Source organism: Ranitomeya imitator, chromosome 9 (assembly GCF_032444005.1).
Source record: "Ranitomeya imitator isolate aRanImi1 chromosome 9, aRanImi1.pri, whole genome shotgun sequence".
Taxonomy (NCBI): Eukaryota; Metazoa; Chordata; class Amphibia; order Anura; family Dendrobatidae; genus Ranitomeya; species Ranitomeya imitator.
The window spans coordinates 91,091,994-91,108,183 of NC_091290.1; the positions used below are offsets into that span (position 1 = coordinate 91,091,994).

General features: G+C 43.7%; 1 protein-coding gene across 4 annotated transcripts in view; it reads left to right on the forward strand.

Moving 5' to 3' along the window:
• SPON1 (spondin 1) overlaps window positions 1–16,190 on the forward strand; it is a 1,002,740-nt gene that overhangs the window by 398,541 nt on the left and 588,009 nt on the right. For all 4 annotated transcript variants that reach the window (XM_069739940.1, XM_069739943.1, XM_069739942.1 and 1 more), the window contains one exon: window positions 3,914–4,047. In XM_069739940.1, coding sequence (XP_069596041.1) covers window positions 3,914–4,047 — 134 coding nt within the window. The remainder of the gene's footprint in view (window positions 1–3,913; window positions 4,048–16,190) is intronic.

Genomic DNA, 16,190 nt, shown 5'->3' on the forward strand with positions numbered 1-16,190 from the left:
TGCTCTGGATCCCTCATTCTCTGTGCTGCTGACCTTGCTATGTATAGCACCTTCCCAGGTTGGGTCTGCGACTTCATCGTCTACCAACTCGTCTACCAACTCATCTTCCACTTCCGCAGTCTTGTCCTCCTGACTTGTTGACTTAATAAAATCGCTTGTTGGCAACTGTGTCTCATGGTTATCTATCTCACAAAACAGTAATTTCCATTTCCCATCACTGTCTTTTTTTAACTATGGCTACTCACATATTTGGGCATCAGTACACGTGAGCTCCTCATGTCCCTCTTGAAACGTGCAGGGTGAGAGGCCAGAATCAATGAATGGAAATGTAAAGAGCTCCTCGGATTATCCAAGTATGGGATCCATTGCTTCATGAGACTCACCTTGGTGGGAGGAAGGGGGATCAGAGTGAGAAATATGTGGTCCAGACTCTTGGCTTGTGAGACTAAATGGTTCTGGGAAACATACTGGAAGCATTATCTGCTATCCAACTGATGGCCTGTTCGCACTGTTCTGGCTTCAAGAGTGTTGACCAGCGCCCCCCTCCCCCCTGCAAAATGGGACAGGAAGCTAGGTCTTGTGAATGAGAATGTTTGTTGTGCTCCCACCGCAGTGTAAACTGACCCCTGGCAGTATTAATGTGAGTGGGCCGCCATTTCCATTTCATAGTTAATGTGAGTGGGCCGCCATTTCCATTACGGAACCATCTACAGAAAATTTTATGTTGGTGGTGTATGCGATATTGTACCTGGATCTAGTGATTCTATTGTCATATCCGATACTCTTCATGCAATCTCACTCCTTTTTCTTTGTTCCATCAATAAGCCAGACTAGTCCTTAAAGGGAACCTGTCACCTGAATTTGGCGGGACTGGTTTTGGGTCATATGGGCGGAGTTTTCAGGTGTTTTATTCACCCTTTCCTTACCCGCTGGCTGCAATATTGGATTGAAGTTCATTCTCTCTCCTCCGTAGTACACGCCTGCGCAAGGCAAGATTGCCTTGCGCAGACGTGTACTACGGAGGACAGAGAATGAACTTCAATCCAATATTGCGGCCAGCATGCAGCCAGCGGGTAAGGAAAGGGTGAATCAAACACCTGAAAACTCCGCCCATATGACCCAAAACCAGTCCCGCCAAATTCAGGTGACAGGTTCCCTTTAAAAACGATGTCCATTTTATATTTGGCCAAACTGGTGAACAGGAGATGACAGGTTGTACATTTTATTTCTCCTTCTTCCATACAATAAAATGGCTCCATTCTCAGAGTTACAGTCTGCACTTTTGTTCTCGACAACAGGTACATCAAGTAGCATGGGAAAATGTTTTCATTGCCTGCAATTTCTTTGGTTTAGAGTCCTACAGATCCACGTGTATCGCTATGATCCTAGTACCCGGAGTCTTTAGCTATGCATGTCCCAGATGACACTCATTGAGACTAAGCTCCCTGATTTAGTACTCACGGCAGGGCCCTATCTTTTCCTAATGTCCCCCTTTTCCAGTGGACCAAACCTTTTCCTGACTGCTAAGCTTTCCACCCTGTAGGGGTCCCCAATTGCCTGTGATGTCCTGCTACATTTGTAACTAGCTTCTTTCCATGGTGAGCCTTGTAGTTACAAAACCAATAAACCTGTACTTCTTCTTTCACCTCCTCTCCCACACACAGCCTACTCAACCCTGACTACTTCCTGTATCCCTATAGTATTCCCTCTGGTTCCCCCTGCAGGGCCGCCCCCTACACTCCCTGAGGATGGTGCAGTAGCAAAGGTGCTATACAAGTACTGCAAAAGTATTATAAAACCCTGCCTAGATTTCTCTAATCCTAAACTTTATCCTAACTTTAGCCCTGAAAAAGACTGTTATTTTAATACTGCAGAAGAATTATACAAGCACTGCAATAGCAAAACTATTAACCTCTGACTATTTCCATGCTGGGAAATATTCTGCTAACAGTCAGCCAGAAGTGTATCTAGGGTTTCTGGCATCTGGGGCAAGAATTCAGTTTAGCGCCAACCCCCCCCCCTTCCCCTTACACACGCACACACACACACACACACACACACCACTCCCCAACCACATATGCGATCTGCACACTTAGTCATGTACCGACGAGCTGCTCTCCCTAATGCTCTCTATGTTCAGTGAAAAACTGAGAGAAGCAGAAGAGAAGCTCGTTGTCACAGGACCATAAGTATGAAAATCGCATATGAGTGAAGTGTCCATGTGACGGCTACTGGAACCTGCAGAGCTGAATCCTGACATTTCATTCTTCTGAATTCTCACAACGATTGTGCCAGAGCACCCCGATGCACATTCACTCATCTTCTCATTACAAAAAGAGAAGCTCTCTTACCACCCTGTGAACAAAAAATGAAAAAGGTTATAGGTCTCAGAATTCTACGACCCACTAAAATTAAAGGGAACCTGTCACCCCGTTTTTTCAGTATGAGATAAAAATACCGTTAAATAGGGCCTGAGCTGTGCGTTACAATAGTGTATTTTGTGTACCCTGATTACCCATTACAGCGATGTCACCACACCCATATGACCAGACAAGCCTGATTGACAGGCGAAAACGGCGACTTTGGTAAGGTATTTCGGCAGCATGGGTGGGGAATCGGAATCAGAGTACACAAAATACACTATTGTAACGCACAGCGCAGGCCCTATTTAATGGTATTTTTATCTCATACTGAAAAAACGGGGTGACAGGTTCCCTTTAAATACAATTTGGTATTGTAATTGTATTGACCAGAAGAATAAAGTTTACGATTCATCAAGACCAGCTTTGTTCAAGAGAAATTGTGCCATTGAAAATTATAACTAATCCCGCAATAAAATGTTTTATATCGAGGGGTAGATAAAAATGTTACGTGCAATTGAATTTTTCTAAAATTTTACGAAAACTCATTTTGTCTAGAATATCGATCATTTTTTCAAGTCAGTTTGCCCAAATTCAGCAAAATGATGGTCCACTTCAGCAGCCATTTTTGCTGAATTGCAATGATTAAAAGGATAAAAAAAAAAAATCCTCTGCTCACCTGTCCTGCAACCTCTGCTATCCAATCTGGTCTTCCCCGATGACACTTCGTTTACCATATCCATGTAGGGTGTTCTCCCTTCAGTCTCTTCACTTCAGACCCAGCCTTCTTGCAAGGTCTTGGTCTCTGCATGCTGTGGTACTGTGTGGCACGCTGTGACGTTATGACGTGCATCGCTCACAGTGATGTCTGAGGCCTAGTTGAGCGAGAAGAACTGTCCTGGAGAGAGAAGATGGAAGCAACAGGGAAGGAGAAAGGAGGGGACGCAGCTTATTTTACAGTGGGCTGCGGGGAGTGAAGGACGGGTGATGTCTGTTCTTACATACTACACTAATTGTGCTCTGGTGTCTAGAATTTCTCTGTAAAATTCAAATCTTGACTGAGTCAGTCATCTTTTTTTTACTGCTTTTTAATGAATGTGACAATAGAAAAAAGAGAAAAAAATACTTTGTACTGAAGGCCCAAAGCTAGTCTGTCCTGAAGGAGTTAAAGGGATCATGTTGGATTTTACTGTCCTCAAAATGTAGCTGATCTATTTTGTTATAGGACCTTATGGCTTTAGTGCATGACTGGTCATCGACTACACTTCAAAAAGAAATTTACTAATGATAATAATAGCAGTGTGGAAGACTGTCAGCAGAATACTAACCTGGTCAGTCAGCAAACGAATGAATGGAAGTACAATGCGGATTCTTTTCTATGATTAGTTAGAAGCCCTGGAGCTGAATCTTCCCATCCAGATAGTATGCCCTTGTTTAGATGTAGTACTTTGCACTGTGGCAGATACATTAGTACCGGTGCTCAGCTGTTAATTACTTGCTTATAATCCAGTATATTTTTAGAAAGTAATTAATCATGAATTTTTGAATTACAGATAATAGATGATGAAGATACTCAGCACATGAGTAATTGCCCAGTAGCAGTCACAGAAAGCACTCCGAGGCGAAGAACGCGGATTCAAGTTTTCTGGACTGCGCCCTCTATTGGTACAGGATGTGTAATACTCAAGTGAGTACAGAAGGAGAAAATGCATGTTTATAAGTAATGCTTCCAGTTTATGTACATGCATCCTCAACAATCTAGGATATTGCGTACTGTAATTGTAAAAAATGGTCTTACCTTCTCTAAATTCATTGCTTGCAGACAGTGAATAAAAATGTCAATGCTGATTCCAGGTTAAATATATGCTAACGCGAATCATGTCTTGTAATTAAATTAACACTTATGTTGACTACATGCCATATGTTTAAAGTGTCTGGATATGATCATGAGAGGATTGCTGTATTTATTTCCAGTTTTTTTCACACCTTTTCATATTGTTTCTCTCTGAATTTACCAATCTATATGTGTTTAGTAGACTTCCCCTTTTTCATTAGGATTGGATATTATTATGATTTGTAGGTCATGTAGGACTATAAAGTCATTTTCATCTCTCACCCAGTCTCGTAAAGGTGTTTTCCAGAATTAGAAATACATGGCTGCCGTATAGTGACTAGAGACTGATGGGTCTGAAGGCAAAATTTGGACCTGACCAAACCCCTTTCATGTTGTTCAGATGTATGAACCTTGTAGTGTTCTAAATCCTATAAGGGTATACATGTTGCCCCCTCCCCCATTATGCAGCAATGTCCCACATCCTGGGCTCCTTGCAGGTATGCCCCCCATCCTTGTCCATTTCCTGGTATATATGTGCTCCATCCTGGGCCCATCCTGGAATATATGTCCCCAACTTAGTATAGATGCCATCACCCTGGGCCCCTTCAAGGTAAAATGTCCCCAATACTGGTATATTTGTGTCCCCTCCTGGGCTCATATATATATATATATATATATATATATATATATATATATATATATATATATATATATATATCAACCATTCTGGGCCCCTACCTAGTATAGTTTCCCATCCTGGGCTCATCCTCGTATACACAGTAGGGAGAATAAGTATTATAAGTACCCACCAGCCAGCAGCCTCCATACTACTGGCCCTTACTTCATCCTTTGGACTCACCCAGTGGTCCTCCACAGCCACCCACACAGACGGACATACACTAGACCTCATCTTCACCCACCTCTGTTCCTTATCTAATCTCACAACCTCTCCCTTCTTCCTATCTGACCACCATCTACTCACCTTCTCATCCTTGTCCTCCTCACCTGCCCCTCAGGTCCAGCCATTACCACATCCTCGCAAACCTAGACATTCACAGACTCTCACACTCTCTCCTACCCCTGTCTTCCATATCTTCACTCCACGACACGGACAGTGCCACCGCTTTCTATAACTCCACCCTCACATCAGCCATAGACTCAGTCGCCCCTCTCATGCATGGCGAAGTGCGACGAACTAATAGGCAACCCTGGCATAACAATCTCACAAAAATACTTCGACAAGCGTCCAGGGTCACTGAGCATCGTTGGAAGAAAACACGCCTGCCAGATGACTTCACTGCTTTTAAGCAAGCTACACTTGACTTCAAATCAGCCCTCACCTCTGCTAAACAGACCTAATTCACTAACCTTGTATCTTCACTATCCTACAACCCAAAACAACTGTTCAGCACATTTAACTCTCTCCTCCGCCCACCACTGCCACCTCCAACTCCCTTCATCTCTTCCGACGACTTTGCCACCTACTTCAAAAACAAGATCGACCAAACAAGGCAAACCTTTACTTGTCCACCACCCCAACCACTCCATATACCAGACCTCTGCCCTTCCCTAATAACCTCCCTCTCCAACATCACTGAAGGAGAGCTTACTCGCCTCTTTTCCAAATCACACCTCACCACCTGTGCACTTGACCCCATCCCTTCCCAACTGCTCCCCAACCTCACTAACATGCTCATTCCAGCCCTAACCCATCTCTTTAACCTATCGCTCTATTCTGGTACCATCCACTCTGCCTTCAAACATGCCACCATCACACCCATCCTCAAAAAAACTAACCTTGACCCAACCGCTATGCCCAGCTATCGCCTCATATCACTGCTCCCATTTGCTTCAAAACTCCTTGAGCAGCATGTCCATGCTCAACTTTCCTCCCACCTCTCATGTAACTCTCTCCTTGACAACCTCCAATCTGGCTTCCGCCCCCACCACTCCACCGAAACGGCCCTGACAAAAATTACTAATGACTTAGTCACAGCCAAAGCTAACAGACAGTTCTCCATCCTGCTCCTTCTTGACCTGTCCTTTGCCTTCAACACAGTCGATCACTGCCTACTGTTACAGATTCTTTTTTCCCTTGGCATCAAAGACCTTGCCCTGTCCTGGATTGCCTCATACCTGTCCAACCACACATTTAGCGTTTCCCACTTCCACACTACCTCCTCATCCCGCCCTCTCTCTGTTGGAGTCCCTCAAGGCTCTGTCCTAGGGCCCCTACTTTTTTCCATCTATACCCTTGGCCTAGGACAACTCGTAAAGTCTCTTGGCTTCCAGTACCACCTGTATGCAGACGACACTCAGATCTACCTCTCTGGCCCAGATGTCACCTCCGTACTGTCCAGAATCCCAAAGTGTCTGTCAGCCATATCCTCCTTCTTCACCTCTCACTTCCTAAAACTCAATGTAGACAAAACCGAACTCATCATCTTTCCCCCACCTCACTCATCCCCCCTACCCGATCTATCTATTATGGTAAACGGCATCACGCTCTCCCGCACCTGAAATCCGCTGCCTTGGGGTAACTCTCGACTCTGCCCTGTCCTTCAACCCTCACGTCCAAGCTCTTGCCACCTCCTGTCACCTCCAACTCAAAAATATTGTCAGAATCCGTTCCTTCCTCAGCCCACAATCTACCAAAACTCTTGTGCATGCTCTCATCATCTCCCGCCTCGATTACTGCAACACCCTTCTCTGTGGCCTCCCAGCTAACTCTCTTGCACCACTCCAGTCTGTCCTCAACTCTGCTGCCCGGCTAATCCACCTCTCTCCTCACTACTCCCCTGCTTCTCCCCTCTGCAAATCCCTCCACTGGCTCCCAATTCCCCAACGAATCCAGTTCAAACTACTTACACTGATCTACAAAGCCATCCACAACCTGTCCCCTCCCTATATCTCTGAACTAATCTCCCAATATCTTCCCTCACGTAATCTTCGATCCTCCCAGGACCTCCTACTCTCCTCCACACTTATTCGTTCCTCCCACAGCCGCCTCCAAGATTTCTCCCGAATATCCCCCATCCTCTGGAATTCCATGCCTCAACACGTCCGATTAACCAACACCCTCAGATCCTTCAGACGGAACCTGAAAGCCCATCTCTTCAGGAAAGCCTACAGCCAACAATAACCGAGCTGCCACCTCACCACCGCCAGAGCCGCCGCCTCACCACCGCCAGAGCCGCCGCCGCCTCACCACCGCCAGAGCCACCGCCGCCTCACCACCGCCAGAGCCACCGCCTCACAACCGCCAGAGCCGCCACTTCACCAACGCCAGATCGGCCGCCTCACCCCTACCTTCTGTCTCTTCCCCACTATCCCATAGAATGTAAGCCCGCAAGGACAGGGTCCTCTCCCCTCTGTACTAGTCCGTCACTGTAAACCTGTTTACTGTAAACGATATTTATAACTTTGTATGTAACCCCTTTCTCATGTACAGCACCATGGAATTAATGGTGCTATATAAATAAGTAATAATAACAAGTATTTGACACACTGCCGATTGTGTACGATTTCTCACCTACAAAGAATGGAGAGGTCTGTAATTTTTATCGTAGACACAATTCAACTGAGACAGAATCTAAAAATAAAAAACTGAAAATCCCATTGTATCATTTTTACATAATTAAATTGTATTTTATTGCATGAAATACAGTACAGACCAAAAGTTTGGACACACCTTCTCATTTAAAGATTTTTCTGTATTTTCATAACTATGAAAATTGTACATTCACACTGAAGGCATCAAAACTATGAATTAACACATGTGGAATTATATACTTAACAAAAAAGTATGAAGCAACTGAAATTATGTCTTATATTCTAGGTTCTTCAAAGTAGCCACCTTTTGCTTTGATGACTGCTTTGCACACTGTTGGCATTCTCTTGATGAGCTTCAAGAGGTAGTCACCGGAATGATTTTTAATTCACAGGTGTGCCCTGTCAGGTTTAATAAGTGGGATTTCTTGCCTTATAATTGGGGTTGGGACCACCATTTGTGTTGTGCAGAAATCTGGTGGATACACAGCTGATAGTCCTACTGAATAGACTGTTAGAATTTGTATTATGGCAATAAAAAAGCAGCTAAGTAAAGAAAAACGAATGGCCATCATTACTTTAAGAAATGAAGGTCAGTCAGTCTGAAAAATTGGGCAAAATTTGAAAGTGTCCCCAGGTGCATAGGCAAAAACCATGAAGCGCTACAAAGAAACTGGCTCACATGAGGACCGCCCCAGGAAAGGAAGACCAAGAGTCACCTCTGCTTCTGAGGATAAGTTTATCCAAGTCACTAGCCTCAGAAATCGCAGGTTGACAGCAGCTCAGATTAGAGACCTGGTCAATGCCACACCGAGTTCTAGCAGCAGACACATCTCTACAACAACTGTTAAGAGGAGACTTTGTGCAGCAGGCCTTCATGGTAAAATAGCTGCTAGGAAAGCACTGCTAAGGATAGGCAACAAGCAGAAGAAACTTGTTTGAGCTATAGAACACAAGGAATGGACATTAGACCAGTGGAAATCTGTGCTTTGGTCTGATGAGTCCAAATTTGAGATCTTTGGTTCCAACCATGGTGTCTTTGTGCGACGCAGAAAAGGTGAACAGATGGACTCTACATGCCTGGTTCCCACCGTGAAGCATGGAGGAGGAGGTGTGATGGTGTGGGGGTGCTTTTCTGGTGACATTGTTGGGGATTTATTCAAAATTGAAGGCATACTGAACCAGCATGGCTACCACAGCATCTTGCAGCGGCATGCTATTCCATCCGGTTTGCGTTTAGTTGGACCATCATTTATTTTTCAACAGGACAATGACCCCAAACACACCTCCAGGCTGTGTAAGGGCTATTTGACCAAGAAGAAGAGTGATGGGGTGCTACCCACATGACTTGACCTCCACAGTCACCAGACCTGAACCCAATCAAGATGGTTTGGGGTGAACTGCACCGCAGAGTGAAGGCAAAAGGCCCAGTTCTAAGCATCTCTGGGAACTCCTTCAAGATTGTTGGAAGACCATTCCTGGTGACTACCTCTTGAAGCTCATGAAGAGTATGCCAAGAGTGTGCAAAGAAGTCATCAAAGCAAAAGGTGGCTGCTTTGAAGAACCTAGAATATAAGACATAATTTCAGTTCACACTTTTTTGTTAAGTATACCCACGAGTACTAAGAGAACTAAGTAATGTAATAGATAAACCATTATTTCTTATTTTTAGGGACTCTATAGCGACGGGGTCTGTTCCGCAGGATTGGCGCATAGCAAATGTGGTGCCAATATTCAAAAAGGGCTCTAAAAGTGAACCTGGAAATTATAGGCCAGTAAGTCTAACCTCTATTGTTGATAAAATATTTGAAGGGTTTCTGAGGGATGTTATTCTGGATTATCTCAATGAGAATAACTGTTTAACTCCATATCAGCATGGGTTTATGAGAAATCGCTCCTGTCAAACCAATCTAATCAGTTTTTATGAAGAGGTAAGCTATAGGCTGGACCACGGTGAGTCATTGGACGTGGTATATCTCGATTTTTCCAAAGCGTTTGATACCGTGCCGCACAAGAGGTTGGTACACAAAATGAGAATGCTTGGTCTGGGGGAAATTGTGTGTAAATGGGTTAGTAACTGGCTTAGTGATAGAAAGCAGAGGGTGGTTATAAATGGTATAGTCTAACTGGGTCACTGTGACCAGTGGGGTACCGCAGGGGTCAGTATTGGGACCTGTTCTCTTCAACATATTCATTAATGATCTGGTAGAAGGTTTACACAGTAAAATATCGATATTTGCAGATGATACAAAACTATGTAAAGCAGTTAATACAAGAGAAAATAGTATTCTGCTACAGATGGATCTGGATAAGTTGGAAACTTGGGCTGAAAGGTGGCAGATGAGGTTTAACAATGATAAATGTAAGGTTATACACATGGGAAGAAGGAATCAATGTCACCATTACACACTGAATGGGAAACCACTGGGTAAATCTGACAGGGAGAAGGACTTGGGGATCCTAGTTAATGATAAACTTACCTGGAGCAGCCAGTGCCAGGCAGCAGCTGCCAAGGCAAACAGGATCATGGGGTGCATTAAAAGAGGTCTGGATACACATGATGAGAGCATTATACTGCCTCTGTACAAATCCCTAGTTAGACCGCACATGGAGTACTGTGTCCAGTTTTTGGGCACCGGTGCTCAGGAAGGATATAATGGAACTAGAGAGAGTACAAAGGAGGGCAACAAAATTAATAAAGGGGATGGGAGAACTACAATACCCAGATAGATTAGCGAAATTAGGATTATTTAGTCTAGAAAAAAGACGACTGAGGGGCGATCTAATAACCATGTATAAGTATATACGGGGACAATACAAATATCTCGCTGAGGATCTGTTTATACCAAGGAAGGTGACGGGCACAAGGGGGCATTCTTTGCGTCTGGAGGAGAGAAGGTTTTTCCACCAACATAGAAGAGGATTCTTTACTGTTAGGGCAGTGATAATCTGGAATTGCTTGCCTGAGGAGGTGGTGATGGCGAACTCAGTCGAGGGGTTCAAGAGAGGTCTGGATGTCTTCCTGGAGCAGAACAATATTGTATCATACAATTAGGTTCTGTAGAAGGACGTAGATCTGGGGATTTATTATGATGGAATATAGGCTGAACTGGATGGACAAATGTCTTTTTTCGGCCTTACTAACTATGTTACTATGTTACTATGTATATAATTCCACATGTATAAATTCATAGTTGTGATGCCTTCAGTGTGAATGTACAATTTTTATAGTCATGAAAATACAGAAAAATCTTTAAATGAGAATGTGTATCCAAACTTTTGGTCTGTACTGTAAGAATTCGATACAATAGAAAAGCAGAACTTAAAATTTGGTGCAGAAATCTTTGTTTTTAGTTACAGAGGTCAGACTTTTCTTGTAGTTTTTGACCGAGTTTGCACACACTACATAAGGGATTTTGGCCCGCTTCTCTATACAGATCTTTTTCAGATCTTTCAGGTATCAGGTCTGTCGCTTGGCTACCTCCTCTGTATCTTGCAGATGGTCATTGGTGAATTTAAAATGGGCCTTGATACGTGCTGGTGTGAGCAGGGGGAACTTGAATGCCCTGCAGGATTTTAATCCACAAAGGCCTAGCGTGTTACGAATGGTAATGTTTGAGACTGTGAGGCCAGATCTCTTCCGGTCATTGACCAGGTCCTACCATGTAGCTCTGAGCTGATTCCTGACCTTTCTTATAATCATCCTGAGCTCACGAGGGGTGATCTTGCATGGAGCCCTAGACCAAGGAAGATTGACAGTCATCATTGCAAATAATAGGAGAAGCTTTCTAATTTAATTCTTTCTTTATACATAACAGAAGAACAGTGATGACACACTGATGGTACAAAGGACACATGAATAACACATAGATGACACACTAATGGAAAAAAATTGATGCAAAACAATGATGACCCTACTGCCAGTATTTCAACATGGACGTGTGAAGAAGGTTTTACTTGCTGTGTATTACTTGGAAACTTCTTGCATGTTTTCCATTTGGGCAAAGAGCTTCACATTTCTTTCGTTCTTTCTTTCAGTGTTCTTTTTATTTATCGATAATAAAACATACATTAAATGATAAACCATGCATAGAAGGACATAACATACAAGTGAAAGCAATATCATAACCATATAAGTATTGTAAAGTTTATTGTAGATTATAAACAGAAGAAGGTTATTATTACAGGAACAAAAATCAGATAATCCAGTGACGACTTGATGCAATGGAAAACAAGTTTCTCCATTTAAGAGATCAAGTGAGAGTCTTAGTGTGAGAAGTCACATATAGGTACTAGCTTTGCAAAAATTTAACTTAATGCAACCAATAACCAGGCATGGCTAGATCTATCAATGAAATATTGTGTTTTGCATTTTTTATTTTTATCTAAGACTCGATTATATCAAAATTATATCAATTTTATCTATTTTCATTAGGCAAATTTAGGGACAGATAATAAAGTCTATAGCTAAAAGAAGGGGAAGTATCAAAACAAGAAGAAGAGGAGTCTAGACAGGTAGGAGGGTGAAGGATGGGGCAAAGGGCTGTAGTAGGGGAAGGGGAATGGCGGAGGGAGAGCAACTGGGGAGACGTAATCAAAGGTTAAAGGGAACCTGTCACCCCGAAAATCGTGGGTGAGGTAAGCCCACCGGCATCAGGGGCTTATCTACAGCATTCTGTAATGCTGTAGATAAGCCCCCGATGTTACCTGAATGAGGAGAAAAAGACGTTATATTATACTCACCCAGGGGCGGTCCCGCTGCTGGTCAGGTCAAACGGGCGTCTCCGGTCCGCTGCGTCACCTCCCATCTTCATTACAAGACGTCCTTTTCTGATCTTCAGCCAAGGCACCGGCGCAGACGTACTATGCTCTGCCCTGTTGAGGGCAGACAAAGTACTGCAGTGCGCAGGCGCCGGGCCTCTGACCTTTCCGGCGCCTGCGCACTGCAGTACTATCCTCTGCCCTCAACAGGGCAGAGCAAAGTACGCCTGCGCCGGAGCCGTGGCTGAAGATCAGAAGAGGACGTCTTGTAATGAAGATGGGAGGCGCCGCAGCAGACGGGAGATGCCCGTTTGACATGACCAGCAGTGGGACCGCCCCTGGGTGAGTATAATATAACGTCTTTTTCTCCTCATTCAGGTAACATCGGAGGCTTATCTACAGCATTACAGAATGCTGTAGATAAGCCCCTGATGTCGGTGGGCTTACCTCACCCGCGAATTTCGGGGTGACAGGTTCCCTTTAATTAGGATGACATTGTAATGTAATACAATAGGTTTGGATCAAAAAAGGATCCAGGGTTGCCAGGTTTCACAGAATTTATTAACACAGTGGTTCACTTTGGCTGCTTATTCCGCAATGTGTAGATTTGGTCTATTTTGTGGTAAAGTTGCTGTGTTGTGGGTATAGCAGGAGTCTGCCAGTATCCAGGTATCAAAGATTTCCCGGCAGCAATTATCGATCCTGCCAGCTTAGAGTCTAGTTTATTATTAGGCCAGATTGGAAAATTTAATAAAGCCGTTTCAGGTGTCAGTGTGAATTGCTTGCTTATGGCTTCAAAATTAGTCTTGGATATTGTTTTCCAAAAACTCTGTAGAGTCGGGCAAGACCACCATATGTGGAAGAATCCTCCGTCTTTGCAGCACCTACAGCATGTATCAGGCATCGAGTTGTGCCATTTGTTTAGGAGTGGTATATCACCTACCGTAGTTATTATTTTAAAGGAATTCTCTGAATTCGCACACAATGTGATGGTCCATGTGAATTGTGGTATATATGCGTTATCTGAGTATCTGAAAAGTTATGGCCAAGGTCTTTTTCCCAAAGTGATAGATGTGCATGTTTCAGGGTGGTATCGGCTTTTAACAATTGCTGGTAGATTGTAGAGAGTGACTTGGGGAAGAGCTTCACATTTCTGATGGAAGCTCTTTTCTCCTACTTTCACTATATTCAATATAAGCAGGAGTCCACTGTAGTCTTTAGGCTATGTGCACACAATGCGGATTTTGCTGTGGATCCGCAGCGTTTCCGCAGCTGCGGGTCCGCAGCAGTTTCCCATGCGTTTACAGTTCAATGTAAAACTATGGGAAACCAAAAACACTGTGCACATGCTGTGGAAAAAATCGTGTGGAAACGCAGCGGTTTACATTCCACAGCATGTCACTTCTTTCTGCGTTTTCCACAGCGGTTTTACAACTGCCCTTATGGAAAACCGCAGTTGTAAAACCGCAGTGAAAACCGCGGTAAATCCGCAATGAATCCGCAGCGGTTTTCCACTGCAGATTAATCAAATCTGCTGGAATCCGCTGCAGAAAAATCCACAGAGGACCCAGAATACGTGTGCACATTCCCTTATAGGGAGCCATTACATTAAATTTTAGTATAGTTAGGTGAGACAGGTAAAGCCAACAAGCGACATAGCTTATGTTAGTGTATTTAATTTAAGACTGAATGCTTGCTTCAGGTGAACGAACACAGATCTATGTATCTGGCACAAATGGCAAAATACTCTAGTATCTTCCATAATCTACATAGTAACATAGTAACATAGTTAGTAAGGCCGAAAAAAGACATTTGTCCATCCAGTTCAGCCTATATTCCATCATAATAAATCCCCAGATCTACGTCCTTCTACAGAACCTAATAATTGTATGATAATCTAGTGTTAAAGAGGTAACATCTTTTAAAATATCCAACACATTTTCTACATCACTTTTATGGATGATCCATAAATTCCCAATGTATTTTCTGAAAGTCAATAGATTTTCCAACAATTTGACATGCAAAATGATCATTAAAGCCATGTCTGACTTCCAGATGTTCAGCTTAAATAGGCTTCTATGTTCATTTTGCCCTCACTTGTAAGCAGCAGTCATTTTTCTATGGGTTCCCGAAATTAATAGTACATGTTTATATATGCATGGGATAAAATCTTACAAAGGCACCACCCTCTTTCTTTTCCCTTGAGCAAATGGAAACCACAGTTAATGTACAAGTCAGACAGCTGGTTGGCATTTCTCAGTCTGGAGCAGCTGTCTCCATGAGCCTGGTTTATTTCACAAACAGATGTTTAATGCAACTTCACTGATATTGTCAGATATTCAGAGGACAGAGAAGAGAAATAATCACAATATTCATGATTACTCCTCTTTTAAAATAATAAATCAAAGTGACAAACGACAACATCAAAAGTCCTTTGTTGTTGTAGTTTAGCTGCAATCTGTATGATTTCTTCCAGGTGGTTGACAATTTGTACAGATGGTTAGTGAGAAGAAGTTTGCATAAATGTAACTGGGAAGAATAAAATATAATTTGTTTCTGATTTTATGAAGGGATAGAAATGTTCACTTTCACCCCTCTGCCCCTCTGCCTGTTTTCACCTTCCTGATCAGTGTTGCTTTATGTAGTAATAACTTTGGAACGCTTTAACAGATCTCAATGATTATGAAAATGTTTTTTTCATTACTTATTATTAGTGTTGAGCGATACCTTTCGATATTCGGAAATATCGGTATCGGATGCGATCGCTTATAATATAAACACTTATAAAATGTGCCCCCTCATACCGTGAAACCATCCCGGAGGCAGGACTTTCCTTCTTAATGAGATGCAGCACAGTCGTCATTCTTACCCCCTTGGCGCCGGGCGCCGCCTCCTTAGCGTTGTTTGAATCTGTCCCGGAGCCTGCACTGTTATGTTATCCCTTTGGCCATGCGCAGTTAGCGCTGCCCGTCTTCTGACATCACTTGTTGTCAGGCTGACTGCGCCTGTGCGGCCGCGCTGCCTGAGATCCCGCCCCGCAGTGTCTTCTGATTTATTCACACTGCGGGGCTGGGATTCATGGGCATGCACAGTGCATATGTTCGCCTCTCACTCATCTCCCTCCGCCTTCTTCAGACTGTGTGGCGTCAGCTAATCCCTAATCGCCGTGGCATGCGCTTAGGGATCAGCGAACGCCGCACAGACTGAAGAAGGCGGAAGGAGATGAGTGAAAGGCGAAGATATGCAGTGCATGCCCATGAATCCCTGCCCCACAGTGTGAATAAATCATAAGACACTGCGGGGCAGGATCTCGGGCAGCACGGCCGCACAGGAGCAGTCAGCCTGACAACAAGTGATGTCAGAAGACGGGCAGCGCTAACTACGCATGGCCAAGGGATAACATAACAGCGCAGGCTCCAGGACAGATTCAAACAACGCTGAGGAGGGGGCACCAAGGGGGTAAGAATGACGGCTGTGCTGTGTCTTATTAGGAAGGAAAGTTCCACCTCTGGGACGGTTTCACGGTATGAGGGGGCACATGTCATAAGTGTTTAGTTCAGCGTGTGCAAGGAGCATAACAAAAAGACCACCTTGTCCAAATGCAGCATTAGTGCTGCACAAGTTGGCTCTTTTACTTACAAATGCCTGGGGGGGCAGGCTTTAATATCTGTAGTAGTGTGAGTGTG